General features: G+C 42.9%; 1 protein-coding gene across 1 annotated transcript in view; it reads left to right on the top strand.

Moving 5' to 3' along the window:
• Window positions 1–16,724, top strand: part of CHRNA7 (cholinergic receptor nicotinic alpha 7 subunit) — a 124,278-nt gene that overhangs the window by 43,759 nt on the left and 63,795 nt on the right. Inside the window, exons 3-4 of the mRNA XM_079913922.1 lie at window positions 333–377; window positions 15,000–15,109. Coding sequence (XP_079770048.1) covers window positions 333–377; window positions 15,000–15,109 — 155 coding nt within the window. The remainder of the gene's footprint in view (window positions 1–332; window positions 378–14,999; window positions 15,110–16,724) is intronic.

Raw genomic sequence — 16,724 nt, 5'->3', positions numbered from 1 at the left:
ACAAATGATAAATAATGTGTAAGGAAAAATAAGATAAACGATTAGCAGGTATCATCTCAGGATGGTGGGGTTGCAGGGTTTTAATTTTCTTCTCTATACTTTTCCATCTTTTGTAAGAGCTCTGTAATGAATGTGTATTACTTCAGCATAAATAGAAAAGCTGTGCTCTGGGGAAATGCAGGAGTATATTTGGAAGTGCTCCATGAATTCTATTTTCCACACACGCCAACCGTCCCAACCATCAGATTGGTATATGAATATAAGGGTATCATTTCTTCTTATGTAAATCATATAAACCATATTTTTGACTTTTTTTTTTTTTTCCTTTAAAGGATGAGAAGAACCAAGTGTTGACCACCAACATTTGGCTGCAAATGGTAAGTTGCGACCATGGCTTTCTGCTCTTGCTTCCACGATGCCTGTGCTGGAATCACAGTGAAGGTCCCGTAGGACAAGCCAGGACTGTCCTCCCACCTTCATGTATGCAGTGAACCAGACCACCCCGCCTTTGCATGTCCTGCACTACACCCTGCAAGGCAGAAATATGCACAAGTTATAAGATGCAGGTCTGCATGTGCATGTCCACAGTCTGTACCCTAACTGGTCCCTAGGACTAGGGAGTGTGTGCCTTGCTCCCCCTGGCTCCAGCCATGCACGTCTGAATGCGACAGAGTGACACCTAAGCCAGAGGCCTTCACACTTCCTGCTCCAGTGACACCCGCAAGAATTTTGAGAAGCTGTATTTTTTCATTCATGTATTTTAACCTTGACATCTAAAGTTCTAACCTCAGATTAATTAACTACAAATTATGTTACTTCCATCCAATTGTAAAATGGACGTTTAAAAATAAAACTGTCAGTCTCTATTTTAAATTGAATCTATTTAAATGCCATATAATTGGACGCCCATATCATTAATTAAAAAAAATATACAAACAAGCCCTTCTTTAACTGGTTGATATTTTACATACTCCCATTTTCTCTCTGCACTTATATTTCTATTCCACTTTCCACACAGAATTTTATCCAAATGTGATATAACTTTATGTTTGAAACTCTTTTATTAATCATTCTGCCTTGGTTTTCTCAAATGTAAATATTTACATAAAAATTATTCCTTCAGAAAATAAGTGAAATAAAAAGAAAATAATAAAAATTATTCCTCCAGAATTTTTCTTCTGGATCGATTTAGGATTATGGTGATTAATGCTACATAATTCCTCAAGGTGACACTTAATTACAAATTTTAATAAATAATTATTAAACATAAAAAATTGGAAATCTACCTCTCTACAAAAGATGGGGCTTTGGAAGAGATCGGTTCAAGGTGGCGGAGTAGAAGGATGTGCTTTCACTCCTTCTTGTGAGAACACCAGAAGCACAACTAACTGCTGAACAGTCATCGACAGGAAGACACTGCAACTCACAAAAAAAGATACCCCACATCCAAAGACAAAGGAGAAGCCACAATGAGATGGTAGGAGGGGCGCAATCACAATAAAATCAAATCCCATAACTGCTGGTTGGGTGACTCACAAACTGGAGAACACTTATACCACAGAAGTCCACCCACTGGAGTGAAGGTTCTGAGCCTCACTTCAGGCTTCCAAACCTGGGCGTCTGGCAAGGGAGGAGGAATTCCTAGAGAATCAGACTTTGAAGGCTAGCGGGATTTGATTGCAGGACTTCAACAGGACTGGGGGAAACAGAGACTCCACCCTTGGGGGGCACACACAAAGTAGTGTGTGCGTCGGGACCCACGGAAAGGAGCAGTGACCCCATAGGAGACTGAACCAGACCTACCTGCTGGTGTTGGAGGGTCTCCTGCAGAGGCAGGGGGGTGGCTCTGTCTCACCATTAGGACAAGGACACTGGCAGCAGAAGTTCTGGGAAGTACTTCTTGGTGTGCACCCTCCCAGAGTCTGCCATTAGCCCCACCAAAGAGCCCGGGTAGGCTCCAGTGTTGGGTCACCTCAGGCCAAACAACCAGCAAGGAGGGAACCCAGCCCCACCCATCAGAAGACAAGTAGATTAAAGTTCTACTGAGCTCTTCCCACCAGAGAAACAGCCAGCTCTACCCACCACCAGTTCTTCCCATCAGGAAACTTGCACAGGCCTCTTAGATAGCCTCATCCACCAGAGAGCAGACAGCAGAAGCAAGAAGAACTACAGTCCTGCAACCTGTGGAATAAAAACCACATTCACAAAAAGACAGACAAGATAAAAAGGCAGAGGGCTATGTACCCGATGAAGGAACAAGATAAAACCCCAGGAAAACAACTAAATGAAGTGGAGGTAGGCAACCTTCCAGAAAAAGAATACAGAATAATGATAGTGAATATGATCCAGGACCTCGGAAAAAGAATGGAGGCAAAGATTGAGAAGATGCAAAAAATATTTAACAAAGATCTAGAAGAATTAAAGAACAAACAAACAGAGATGAACAATAAAATAACTGAAATGAAAAATACACTAGAAGGAATCAATAGCAAAATAACTGAGGCAGAAGAACGGATAAGTGACCTGGAAGACAATATGGTGGAATTCACTGCTACAGAACAGTATAAAGAAAAAAGAATGAAAAGAAATAAAGATGGCCTAAGAGACATCCGGGACAACATTAAACGCAACAACATTCACATTATAGCGGTCGCAGAAGGAGGAGAGAGAGAGAAAGGACCCGAGAAAATATTTGAAGAGATTATAGTCGAAAACTTCCCTAACATGGTAAAGGAAATAGCCACCCAAGTCCAGGAAGCGCAGTGAGTCCCATACAGGATAAACTGAAGGAGAAACACAGCGAGACACATAGTAATCAGATTGGCAAAAATAAAAGGCAAAGAAAAATTATTGAAAGCAGCAAGGGAAAAACAACAAATAACATACATGGGAACTCCCATAAGGTTAACAGCTGATTTCTCAGCAGAAACTCTACAAGCCAGAAGGGAGTGGCATGATCTACTTAAAGTGATGAAAGAGAAGAACCTACAACCATGATTACTCTACCAGGCAAGGATCTTATTCAGATTCTATGGAGAAACCAAAAGCTTTACAGACAAGCAAAAGCTAAGAGAATTCACCACCAAACCAGCTCTACAACAAATGCTAAAGGAACTTCTCTAAGTGGGAAACACAAGAGAAGAAAAGGGCCTAAGAAGCCAAACCCAACACAATTAAGAAAATGGTAATAGGAACATACATATTGATAATTACCTTAAACGTGAATGGATTAAATGCTCCAACCAAAAGACACAGGCTTGCTAAATAGATACAAAAACAAGACCCATATATATGCTGTTTACAAGAGACCCACTTCAGACCTAGGAACACATACAGACTGAAAGTCAGGGGTTGGAAAAAGATATTCCATGCAAGTGGAAATCAAAAGAAAGCTGGAGTAGCTATATTCATATCAGATAAAATAGACTTAAAAATAAAGAATGTTACAAGAGACAAGGAAGGGCACTACATAATGGTCAAGGGATCAATCCAAGAAGAAGATAGAACTTATAAATGTATATGCACCCAACATAAGAGCACCTCAATACATAAGACAACTGCTAACAGCTCTAAAAGAGGGAACCGACAGTAACACACTAATAGTGGGAGACTTTAAAACCTCACTTACACCAATGGACAGATCATCCAAACAGAAAATTAATAAGAAAACAGAAGCTTTAAATGACACAATAGACCAGATAGGTTTAATTGATAGTTATAGGACATTCCATCCAAAAACAGCAGACTACACTTTCTTCTCAAGTGCGCATGGAACATTCTCCAGGATAGATCACATCTTGGGTCACAAATCCAGCCTCAGTAAATTTAAGAAAATTGAAATCATGTCAAGCATCTTTTCTGACCACTACGCTATGAGATTAGAAATAAATTACAGGGAAAAAAACGTAAAAAACACAAACACATAGAGACTAAATAATACATTACTAAATAACCAAGAGATCACTGAAGAAATCAAAGAGGAAATCAAAAAATACCTAGAGACAAATGACAATGAAAACATGATGATCCAAAACCTATGGGATGCAGCAAAAGCAGTTCAAAGAGGGAAGTTTATAACTATACAAGCCTACCTTAGGAAACAAGAAAATTTTCAAATAATCTAACTTTACATCTAAAGGAACTAGAGAAGGAAGAACAAACAAAACTCAAAGTTAGCAGAAGGAAAGAAATCATAAAGATCAGAGCAGAAATAAATGAAGTAGAAACAAAGAAAATAGCAAAGATCAGTAAAAGTAAAAGCTGGTTCTTTGAGAAGATAAACAAAATTGATAAACCATTAGCCAGACTCATTAAGAAAATGAGGGAGAGGACTCAAATCAATAAACTTAGAAATGAAAAAGGAGAAGTTACAGCAGACACTGCAGAAATACAAAGCATCCAAAGAGACTACTACAAGCAACCCTATGCCAATAAAATGGACAACCTGGAAGAAATGGATAAATTCTTAGAGAAGTATAACCTTCCAAGACTGAACGAGGAAGAAATAGAAAATATGAACAGACCAAACACAAGTAATGAAGTTGAAACTGTGGTTAAAAATCTTCCAACAAACAAAAGTCCAGGACCAGATGGCTTCACAGGTGAATTCTATCACACATTTAGAGAAGAGCTAACACCCATCCTTCTCAAACTCTTCCAAAAAATTGCAGAAGAAGGAGCACTCCCAAACTCATTCTATGAGGCCAGCATCACCCTGATACCAAAACCAGGCAAAGATACTACAAAAAAAGAAAATTACAGGCCAATATCACTGATGAATATAGATGCAAAAATCCTCAACAAAATACTAACAGACAGAATCCAACAACACATTAAAAGGATCATACACCATGGTCAAGTGGGATCTATCCCAGGGATGCAAGGATTTTTCAATATACTCAAGTCAATCAATGTGATACACCATATTAACAAATTGAAGAATAAAAACCATATGATCATCTCAATAGATGCAGAAAAAGCTTTAACAAAATTCAACACCTGTTTATGATAAAAGCTCTCCAGAAAGTGGGCGTAGAAGGAACCTACTTCAACATAATAAAGGCCATATATGACAGACCCATAGCAAACATCATTATCAATGGTGAAAAACTAAAAGCATTTCCTGTAAGATCAGGAACAAGACAAGGGTGTCTCACCACTATTATTCACCATAGTTTCTGGAAGTTGTAGCCATGGCAATCAGAGAAGAAAAAGAAATAAAAGGAATGCAAATTGGAAAAGAAGTAAAACTGTCACTGTTTTCAGATGACATGGTACTATACATAGAGAATCCTAAAGATGCCACCAGAAAACTACTAGAGCTAATCAATGAATTTGGTAAAGTAGCAGGATACAAAATTAATGCACAGAAGTCTCTTTTATTCCTATACACTAATGATGAAAAATCTGAAAGAGAAATTAAGGGAACACTCCCATTTACCACTGCAACAAAAAAAATAAAATACCTAGGAATAAACCTACCTAGGGTGACAAAAGACCTGTATGCAGAAAACTATAAGATGCTGATGAAAGAAATTAAAGATGATACAAACAGCTGGAGAGATATACCATGTTCTTGGATTGGAAGAATCAATATTGTGATAATGACTATACTACCCAAAGCAATCTGCAGATTCAATGCCATCCCTATCAAATTACCAACGGCATTTTTTACTGAACTAGAACAAAAAATCTTTACATTTGTATGGAGACACAAAAGACCCCGAATAGCCAAAGCAGTCTTGAGGGAAAAAAACAGAGCTGGAGGAATCAGAGTCCCTGACTTCAGACTATACCACAAAGCTACAGTAATCAAGACAATATGGTACTGGCACAGAAACAGAAATATAGATCAATGGAACAAGATAGAAAGCCCAGAGTTAAACCCAGGCACCTATGGTCAACTAATCTATGACAAAGGAGGCAAGGATATACAATGGCGAAAGGCAGTCTCTTCAATAAGTGGTGCAGGGAAAACTGGACAGCTACATGTAGAAGACTGAAATTAGAACACTCCCTAACACCATACACCAAAATAAACTCAAAATGGATTTGAGACCTAAATGTAAGACTGGACACTATAAAACTCTTAGAGGAAAACATAGGAAGAACACTCTTTGATATAAATCACAGCAAGATCTTTTTTGATCCACCTCCTAGTGTAATGGGAATAAAAACAAAAATAAACAAATGAGATCTAATGAAACTTCAAAGCTTTTGCACAGCAAAGAAAACCATAAACAAGATGAAAAGAAAGCCCTCAGAATGGGAGAAAATATTTGCAAACGAATCAACGGAGATAGGATTTATCTCCAAAATATATAAACAACTCATACAGCTCAATGTTAAAGAAATAAACAACCCAATCCAAAAATGGGCAGAAAACCTAAATAGACTTTTCTTCAAAGAATACAAACTGTTGGCCAAACAGCACATGAAAAGCTGCTCAGCATCACTAATTATTAGAGAAATGCAAATCAAAACTACAATGAGGTATCACCTCACAGCAGTTAGAATGGGCATCATCAGAAAATCTACAGACAAGAAATGCTGGAGAGGGTGTGGAGAAAAGGGAACCCTTTTGTACTGTTTGTGAGAATGTAAATTGATATAGCCACTATGCAGAATAGTATTGAGGTTCCTTAAAAAACTAAAAATAGAATTACCGTATGACCCAGCAATCCCACTACTGGGCATATACCCAGAGAAAACCATAATTCAAAGAGACACATGCCCCCCAATGTTTATTGCAGCTCTGTTTACAATAGCCAGTTCATGGAAGCAACCTCAATGCCCATCAACAGATGAATGGATAAAGGAGAAGTGGTACATATATACAATGGAGTATTACTCAGCCATAAAAAGGAACGAAATTGGGTCATTTGTAGAGACGTGGATGGATCTAGAGACTGTCATACAGAGTGAAGTAAGTCAGAAAGAGAAAAACAAATATCGTATATTAATGCATATATGTGGAACCTAGAAAAATGGTACAGATGAACTGGTTTGCAGGGCAGAAACTGAGACACAGATGTAGAGAACAAACGTATGGACACCAAGGGGGGAAAGTGGTGTGGTGGTGGTGGTGGTGATGTGATGACTTGGGAGATTGGGATTGACGTGTATACACTGATGCGTATAAAATGGTTGACTAATAAGAGCCTGCTGTATAAAAAAAGAAAAAAAAAGATGGGGCTTTATTTTAAATTCATTAATGTATTCATAGATGACATTTTTATTGCTAAAACTGAGACATCGATACAGATTTCACTATCAATTCTATAGCTTTTAAAAATAGATGTAGTAACGTATAGTTCAGAATGAAAGGTACTTTGTAACAACAGGTTTACTCAGTTCCTTGAACTTCTTACAGATTACATGCCAAAAATAATGAGTTTTCATCAACGTGTATCAGTGGACAATTTGATTAGTTTCTCCTTCAATTTTGCTGAAAACAAAGAATTTAAAGAATTAAAATGCATCTGACCTTTGAAAGTATTTGTCACCCAAATTTTTAACAAAATTGACATAGACACTGGTATTTTGAATGGACTTTTTCTTGCTTCTTGGGTCAGTGTCCCTAGGTAAGAGTTGAGAAAAGGGAAATAGGTCTTTATTTGTGAAGTGGGAGGGAGATACTTCAACATGGAGGCAAAGGATGCTCCCAGGCAATTCTTGGGCAGGTGAGTTTTAGTTGGCTACACGTGGACATTGAGGGATAGAAAACAGAAAATGGATTTACTTCACACTGTCTGCTGTTTGTCCCAGGGGTACCCTTAGCTACGTCTCAGACCCCTTGCAGAACTTTCCTGTAGTGAATAAAGTAGGAACCTTTGAGAGTCTCCCTTGCAGGATTTAAAGCAACGTTCTTCAGTGTGTGGATCCCACCTGCACACCTGTGCCCGCCGACTCCAGCTTCCCTCCTTTTGCCAGGGGTACAGGGTCTGTGTTCCCCTGGAAGCCAGCCCTTCCTCAGTGGGCTTGGCTCTGTCTCCTGGCACCTGCTGAGAGTTGGGCTTTCACAACTACCCCTATCGCCTGGAGCATCATAACAGTGTCTGTGAGCCACTCATTAGCATACAGACATGATGCAGTCTGTCCCCATAAATCCGCCCGGTGACTTCCTGGTTCCTCTTAACCTTTATGGCAAGGCTCCCCTGAGCAGTGCCCCTGCCCTACTGTCCTCAATCTCTCCACTTGCATTCTCACTTAAACTCACCTTCATCTGGCTGTGTGTAAGCAAAGCACTAACCCCCAGGTTACTACATATTATGAGTAATGTTTTTACCCAGTTTATTTTGATGAGAATTTTCAACTATACCAAGAAGTTGAATTTATAGCACACACCCATATACCTGCCTCCTGGATTCTATAATTAGCATTTTACTATACTTGCTTTACCCCATATCTGGGAATCTATTCATCTAGTTTATTTTTAAATGCAGCTCAAAGTAGAATAGTGGACAGTGGTGCCCTTTTACCCACATATTTCATGGAGATCTCAAGAGTTCAGAGGGGTTTTTTTCTTTCTTTCAAGGTAAAGTATTTGCATACAATGCAATGCACAGATTCTAAGAGTGTATCTGTCAATAAATTGCCAGTAATGCCTTCAGGTCTGCAGCCCCCGCCCCCATCCCCTGCATTCAGGACTGTCATGTAAGGTATAGCTCTGGGAATCCTGGGGCATAATGCAAATGTTTCCTTTTTTACATAAAACTGCTTGTTTCCCAAGCCCTCTAAAGTGCAGAGCTGCTGTGGACAATTTTCTCATGGAGAGAGAGAGACACTGAATTTGCCTCTGGCATGTCAGGTCATGTTTCCCTGAGTCTCTGTTTCTTAGCCCTCAGTAAGTGATTGATCTTCAGCAATGTATATTATTTGGTGATTTTTACAAGGGTGTTGGTTTCCAGGAAAAATGTAACTGGATTATTACTTACTGCATTGAGTTCAGGTTCTCTATAAATAAACATCCTTGCTTTGGAAGATGTCACCAGAGGCCTCTAAATTTCTTTCAAGCACAGTGTATTTCTAATTAAGACTTGCATTTGCAGAGGCACCTGCAGCTTCATTTGTTTTAAAACTCACTTTTTAATCTCATGTACCTATTCAACTAATCTTTTCAAGCACCTGCTTTGTGGAAAGCATTGAACTAGGCCACGTAAGGGGGGGCCCAGAAAAGGATGAGACCCAGTTTCTACTTGCAAACCATTTCCAATCCGGCTGTGTAATTTACGCTCTAAAGAAGATTCAAATATCAAGACCAAGTACCTCCCTAGAGAATTGGCAGGAGGCAGGCTAGCTGTGTAGACCGTGGAATTGGCAGGTGGGAGAAATCTCTGCTTTACAGAAACGGGAGGGAGAGGAGGAAAGGCACAAACTCTTCTGAATGTGATGATCAGGGAGCCCGGGTGTCTCTAGGTGTGACCCTGCTAATTAGTGCTTCTTTCCAGGTGGAAAACAAGTTGGGTGCCTTCGTAGCGCATGTCCTTATAAAGCTGGGTGGCACATTTATCTGGCACCTGTAGCTCATGGAGCAGTTGTAACAGTAGCTCCCAGCAGAATTTTAAGGAATCACAAGTATCTTGGATTTAGAGCAGACCTTAAAAGTTATCTAACCTCTGCCCTACCCAGTGTTTCCATCTGGAAAGCCATGGCATTCCTATTGTGGCCATAGCATGGCCAATGGGGAACTCAGATGTCACCCCGACAAGGCTTGGGAGCTGCCCCAGAGCCATGTGTAAGACGACCACCTTGATTCCTGCTCTTTGTGTTCTCCCAACTGGTGACCAGCCTCGCCTGCCCCAGCTATGGGGACAGACAAGAAGTGAGGCTCCATGCTGAAGATGGTCAAGGCCAGAGTCCCCAGGGAGGGAGGGCAGGAATGTGGACAGGAGGGGACAGAGGACCCAGGAAATTGCTCTCAGCAACTGGTTTTTCTCTCCTCTCATTTCATGTTGCTGAATTCCTGTTCTGAAAACCTGAATCCACATAATCTTTTCTCTAGGTATTTCAACTCTGAGGTCAATATTATACAAATGATGGATTTTCTATACATTCAAAAAGAGAAACAGAGAAAACATTCTCTTTGACCTACAGTTTGTTGATTGTGTTTTCCTTTCTCTTACCTGCCCTTGATTTGTAGGACTTTCCAGTTATTTAGATAACCTGAAGGAAGAGAACGTGTCTGATCTTTCTGTTTACCTCTATATTCACAGGAGGAGGAAGCAGTTAGTGTATTTTCTCGGCAGATTAGTTTTATCATTTGGGGAGGCCTGTCAGACATAATCTGATTTAATCTACGAGAAGCCATTTCAGTTTCTAAAGAGACATTTGAGCCATCCAGAGACTTGTAGTTGCTTTAAAAAAAAAAATCTGTTGTCTTTAATTTTGGAATTTTGACCATTCTTCTGGTTTCAGGTTTCCCATCCTTCTTATGCTTATTTTTTTACCTCCTAATTCTAATGATGGATTAGATTCTAAACCATATTTATTTCTAAAATGCTTACCTTCTTCATTTCTGCATTCTTTATCACTTTTCTCTGACAAATAGAAATGCCATACGTTATGCTCATAGATGAGATGTCGGTGGCTTGCTTAGGGCCATAAGAGTAACCCACGGTTAAGGGTGGTGTTTCAATCACTGTGTCCCACTGAGAGAAGAAAGTTTTAGGGCAGAAGGAAGGAGGAGGCCCACTCTCTTCCTCTGAGATCAAAACAGTTGACGGAAAGAATGTTCAGAGCATGTGTGTGTGAGGTGTTTCCTGACACCAGGCACTTGGCGTCTGCCCATCCAATAGCTGGTTCTGTGATTCTCGGGACTCGACCTTGGTGTCCAGCAGTTCAGTTTTATTCTGAGTTAGCGTGCAGTCCCTCGAGGTAAGGGCTCAGTCCCACAAACCGCCCCCACTTGAGACACAAACTGCAGATGGGGGAGCCAGGCAACCCACACTTCTGTCCAGCTGAGTTCAAATTGGACGTTCCCACCACACCCCGCTTGGGTACAGTATTTTCCTAGAACAGCTCCTGGAACTCAAGAGAAACCTTCATCTATGTTTCCAATTTATTATAAAGGATGCAGCTCATGCACAGCTGAGGGAGGAGATGCCAGGGCAGGTATGAGGCGAGAAGTGGAACTTCTGTCTCCCCACCCCAGCCACTGTGTCCCTGCACCATGATGTGGTCACCAGCCTTGTTTTCTTTTGTCCTGCTCCAACAGCATCATTTGTTTATTTATTTATTATTAATTTTTATTGGAGTATAGTTGCTTTACAATATCAGCCTTATTGTTCAGAGTTTCGTAACCCAGTCTCCAGCCTCTCTTCTCTTCCCAGAGATAGGGGTGGGGTGGGGATAAGGGTTCCCACCCTCTAATGCAGGGTTGATCTTTCCGGTGACCAGAGGCATTCTGCTGACCTGAGGCTGACTAGGGGCCCCACCCTAAGCCAACTCATTAGTATAAAAAATATGCTTAAAAGACATCTGATCACTCAGGAAGTTCCCAGGGTTTTAGGAGCTCTGTGCCAGGAACCAAGGAAAAAGACCAAATATATTTATTATACCATACTGTATTTTTTTTAAATGAAGTAAACTTTCCCTTCTCTTTCATTCACTTGCTCTCACTCTCTGCTTTCTTTCTTTCTTGCATTAAATATTTCCATGCAAGTGTGCACACACACATTTAAAAAGAGTTTCCTGTGGGCCCAAGGCAGGTTGTAATAGGGCCAGTTCTCAGACCCCTGAAAGAGTGGGATTCTTACTGTGCATCTTAGATCAAGGGCCCCTTCCTCCCCTGCGTTTCCCCTTAAGCATCCCATGTAATCGTATCTTGATGACTTAACGAGGAGGAATCACACAGAAATAGGGAGAGAATGCAAAGTGCAGCCTCTTCTGACGGGAAGCTCTGGGAGGGTTGGCGTTTCTAGGTTCATGCCTGTTTCCAGGTGCCCACGTGTGGAAGCTGTGCCAGCTGCTGTCTGTGCACAGATTTTGCTCAGTGCCTCTGCCTTCCCGGGCCTTGCAATCTGAGTGGGCAGTCAGTACTTTGGAGGATAGAAACTCCCCCCCCTCCACTTGTTTATGGGCCCCTTTCCGCATCCATTCTTTTTTTTTTTTTTTTTTCGGTACGCGGACCTCTCACTGTTGTGGCCTCTCCTGTTGCGGAGCACAGGCTCCAGACACACAGGCCCAGCGGCCATGGCTCACAGGCCCAGCCGCTCCGCGGCACGTGGGATCTTCCCGGACTGGGGCACGAACCCGTGTTTCCTGCATCGGCAGGCGGACTCTCAACCACTGCACCACCAGGGAAGCCCCTCCACATCCATTCTTAAGAAATCTTCATGCAAATCCAGGACAACGCAGCACCAAGGTTCCTGCTCTATCCACCTCCTGACACTGAGCTGGCCCTTGCTCTCTCCACCTTTGGCTGCAGCTCAGTTATTACAGCTCTCATGTCCTCTGAGATTTTGTGAAAGGGAGGGTTCCCTCTTCCTTTTAAAGCCATCATGTATCACGTGCCTCCCAGGGCCATGTGACTTACCTGCTGTGACACTATCTCATTGCATCCTTAGAGCGCCTGATGAGGTGTGACACATACGCGCAAACTGCAGCACAGAGAGGGTGGTTTACCTGCTAGAGCTCAGTTCTTCTCTGCCGGAGCCTTGGTACAAACCCGCCTGTCTGATTCCAAAGCTCCCGGTAGCCCCCCTTTCTGCCGTGAGGGTGAGAGAGACCCAGCTTGGCTTTGGACTAAGGAAGAGCCCCAGAAGGGCAGTGCCTTCAGGGATGATGAGCAGCCCACCTTGTTGGGGTGCAGAATCTGCCTGTGCAGACAGATTGGATGGGAAGAACCAACCACGGTAGAGCCCAGGAGTCACCCAGCTTGCCGTTCTGAATCCTGATCCAGTGACCAACAAAAAATATATCACTTCTCTGGGCCTCAGATTTCTCTTGTAAATAGGAATAGTAATGCTGGCATCCTGGCATCCTGGTGAGCATGGTACACATAGCAGACACTGAGTGAGCAGGATGGCCGGGATACATGTCCTGGGGCACAGGGAGCTGGGGAGACGGGAGGGGTGAGGAATTGCCAGGGAGGCTTCCTGCAGCTCAGATCAGGTACCCTTAGGAGAGGTTTGAGTTTGACCAACAGAGTGCTCCCTCTTCCCTGCTTCCCCTTGCCCTGTGGCCATCATTTCAGCAGGCAGAGGAGATGGGTGTCTGCCTGCCACACCTAGCTTCCTGGGCAGTTCTTGGGGCCCTGGGGCCCTGAGCAGCATGGTGGGGAAGGTGACAGTGTAAGGCTCTGTGATAATCAGCTGCCAGAGAAGCATCCCAGGGCTGGATATGAGGACTTGGTCAGGAAAGCACAGATGTTGGGCACATGAAGGCTTATGCCCAGAGCAAGGGAGAGGAAAGAAGGGAGCGCTGGGCAAATGGGGCAGAGTTGGAGCTGCTGGAGCGGACACAGCATGGCTGGTACCCAGGCCTTCCTGCAAAACCGCTCGAACAGGTCTGGCTCTTTCTGGGTGCTGTGCTGTCCTGTCACAGCAGGGTGAGGGTGGGAGAGACCCTCCCCAGCTGCACATGTCTAATTAGAAACATCGGCCTGGTGGGTCTCTATCCTAAATGCCCCAGATGATACTTCAGCACGTTAGGTAGCAATACACCCTCCTTTCCATGGTCCATGGCTGTGAAATGCTGTTACTTGCCTGCATATTCCTTCTTGCCTGACTTCAGGTAGACCCAGAACTGGGATGCTTGCCTGCCCTTTCCAGAGGATGGTGGGATCTCTGGGACATGCCCTTTGACCCTTGCTGCAAGTTTCAGTAGCTCTAGACCCACAGCCCCTTGGCTGCAATTCTCAAATCTCAGCAACTCTGAACATGACAGGATTTTTGGTTTGTTTGTTTGTTTTTATAACTTTACATCAAACTGATATTGATATGCATTTATTTTCTCAGTAAAAATATGCATGTTTTGCTGCAGAAATAATGATTGATTATAGGGAGTTGTCCCTGGACCAGCTTGGGGTGTTGCATCACATACCCTTTTAATCTGAGAAAGTTTGAGCTCCAGAGCAGGTGGCCCCAGGGGGACTGAATACAGGATGGGGGCCTTTACTGGGTCTGCTCTGATTATGCACACCTGTAGGAGCTGATGAGTCCAAACCCAGCAGCCCTGCGGTCCTGGCTGGGTGGTGCTGGTTGTCCAGCAGTGCAGGTGGGGTCCTACCTGGGCAGTCTTTACAGAGCTAGTGGACCCCAGGTAGCTCTGGGGTGCATAGTCCTGGCGCGGAGGACCCCAGACATGGGCCTTCATCTCACAAAGACCCCTCAAGAGCCAATTTCAGGCCTAGCCCCAAAGAGATGCACCTGTGTTCACGTGTTTATAAATATTTCCTGTACCCCCATGTGCTGATTCATTGTTTTACTGCCAACACCCATGTTTGCATTTTTGAGTTGTGGTGTCAGAAGCACTATTCCTACATGAAAATAATAATTCAAATCCAAAAACAGTGCCTTAGAAATTTCTGAGAGGTACCCCCGCAGCTGCACGAAGTTGTTTCATGGAAATAAATATTCTTCATTTTTCCAGCTTGGTTCTTGTTCTAATTGAAATAATGAATTTATTTGTCCAAAGTGTCTTTACAGTGGAAAACTTTGAAGGCAAGACAGTTCTTTATTTGGCTAGGAAAAAACCCATCTGCTATGGGAGGGGAAGGCTTGGGGGCATTCAGTGAACTGGAATTAACTTTAATGCTACCTTCTGACTGTGGTCATGGTGACAGCAGGATCTTAAATGTGATTTTTTTGCTATTCATGGTCATTTTGTAAGGGGTTATTTAATTCCCAGTTTCCATATATTTTACAGATAGCAACTCAATTATGTAAATAAGTGCCTGGAACTCTTTTTGGTTTTGAACTTATCTAATAATCTCTTATAAGATATATTAGCAGGCAAGGAAGCAAAGTGCTGCTAATGGCGCCCTCTGTGTTTGTCAGTCTTGGATGGATCACTATTTACAGTGGAATATGTCAGAGTATCCAGGCGTGAAGACGGTTCGTTTCCCAGATGGCCAGATTTGGAAGCCAGACATTCTCCTCTACAACAGGTAAGCACAGTGGACAAAGGAGAAAAATGAGTTTATTTTTGGACGTGTTTAACAATCAAATATATTTGAGTGTTTTATAGCAGTGCCAGTACATTATCTGTAACTTGGGACTGTGGATCCCCACGAGGCTTTGTAGGAAGCAGCTCTGTCCCATGTCCAGCGTTCTCTGTCCTGGCACGCAGGCCTGCAGCACCCAGCACACTGCCCCCGACGGCCATGTCCACAGGGCTGTGCATTACAGGTGTGTAGGTACTTGTGTGCATGTTGGCACTGAGACATTTTTGCTTGTGGCCATACCTTTGCCCCTGAATGACAGCAGTTACAGTCACAGCATGAGAAGTTGCTGGTCAACGGGACGCATGGCTGGGGTCCACTTTCTGGGACCCAGGTCCTCATTTGATGCAGTGTCCTTTGGGCATTGGGAGAGCCCTGTGGGGCAGCTGAGCACAGGAGACTGTCATCTCTAGCCACACTCAGAAGCTTGTACCTGACAGAAGACAGACAGATAGCAGTCATGTTCTAATAAATGTAGTCCTTCTCCTGAGGTCAGGAAAGGAAGGATTCATTAGTCATCCAAAGCTGTCTGATTTGTAGAGTGGAAGCCCAGAAGGCAGATATCCAGGTAGGGTAAATTTCTAGAAGCATTAAATTATTTGCTAAACTACATAGTCACAAAAGGGAACCCAGCGCCTTTCTTTCTAATAAGGCTTGGGATGGGATAACCAGCTTAATATACAAGAAAGATATTTCCTAGTGATGGCTGCTGCCTCTGGTCCCACCTGGACAAGAAGGAAGCCGAGTACCTTCCTGACTTAGGAAACAGTGCCGCCATCGGCCACTGCCCACGGTCATCCCCCCGGGACCAGCTGATGTGTTTGTCCTGCACTGGCTCCTTCCAGAAGGCTGGGTATTCCAAGTCTTGTTTTCCCTTTTAATTGTTTTTCTTTCTTACTGACATCACATTTCATTTGAATCCTTGGGCCTGTCTCTAGAAGACTACACCTCTTCTGATTTGCTGCCACTCTTCAGTTTCTTAAATTAGTTCAGGCAGCTGAGCTTTGAAAGATGTCTCAGGTCAGAGTAAGTGATCCCAACTGAGTAGAAGCACAGGAGTCCCCATGCCTTCTCCTTGGCTCATCTGTTTCCTGGGGGTGGCTATGTTAGTTGCCCAGGGCTGCTAGAACAAAATACCGCAGACTGGATGACTTAAACAACAGAAATTTATTTTCTCAGAGAAATTCATTTTCTCTTGGAGGCTGGAAGTCCCAGATGCAGGTGTCTGCAGGGTTGGTTTCTCCTGAGGCCTCTCTCCTTGGCTTGCAGATGGCCACCTTCTCCCTATGTCCTCACAAGGTCTTCCCTCTGTGTGTGTCTGTGTCCTCATCTCTTCTTATAAAGACATTAGTCATGTTGGATTAGGGCCTATTCTAGTGACCTCATTTTAACTTAGTTACCTCTTTAAAGACTATCTCCAAATACAGTTTCACTCAGAGATACTTGGGCATGTGGATTAGGACTTCAACCGATGACTTTTGGGGGAACACAATTCGGCCTATTACAGGGGCATTGCCGTTGACTGCTTAAGGACAAAGGGTTAGGATTGAACAAGTCTAGG

Source organism: Stenella coeruleoalba (assembly GCF_951394435.1).
Source record: "Stenella coeruleoalba genome assembly, chromosome: 2".
Classification (NCBI taxonomy): domain Eukaryota; kingdom Metazoa; phylum Chordata; class Mammalia; order Artiodactyla; family Delphinidae; genus Stenella; species Stenella coeruleoalba.
This window is presented reverse-complemented; position numbering and strand designations above follow the sequence as displayed.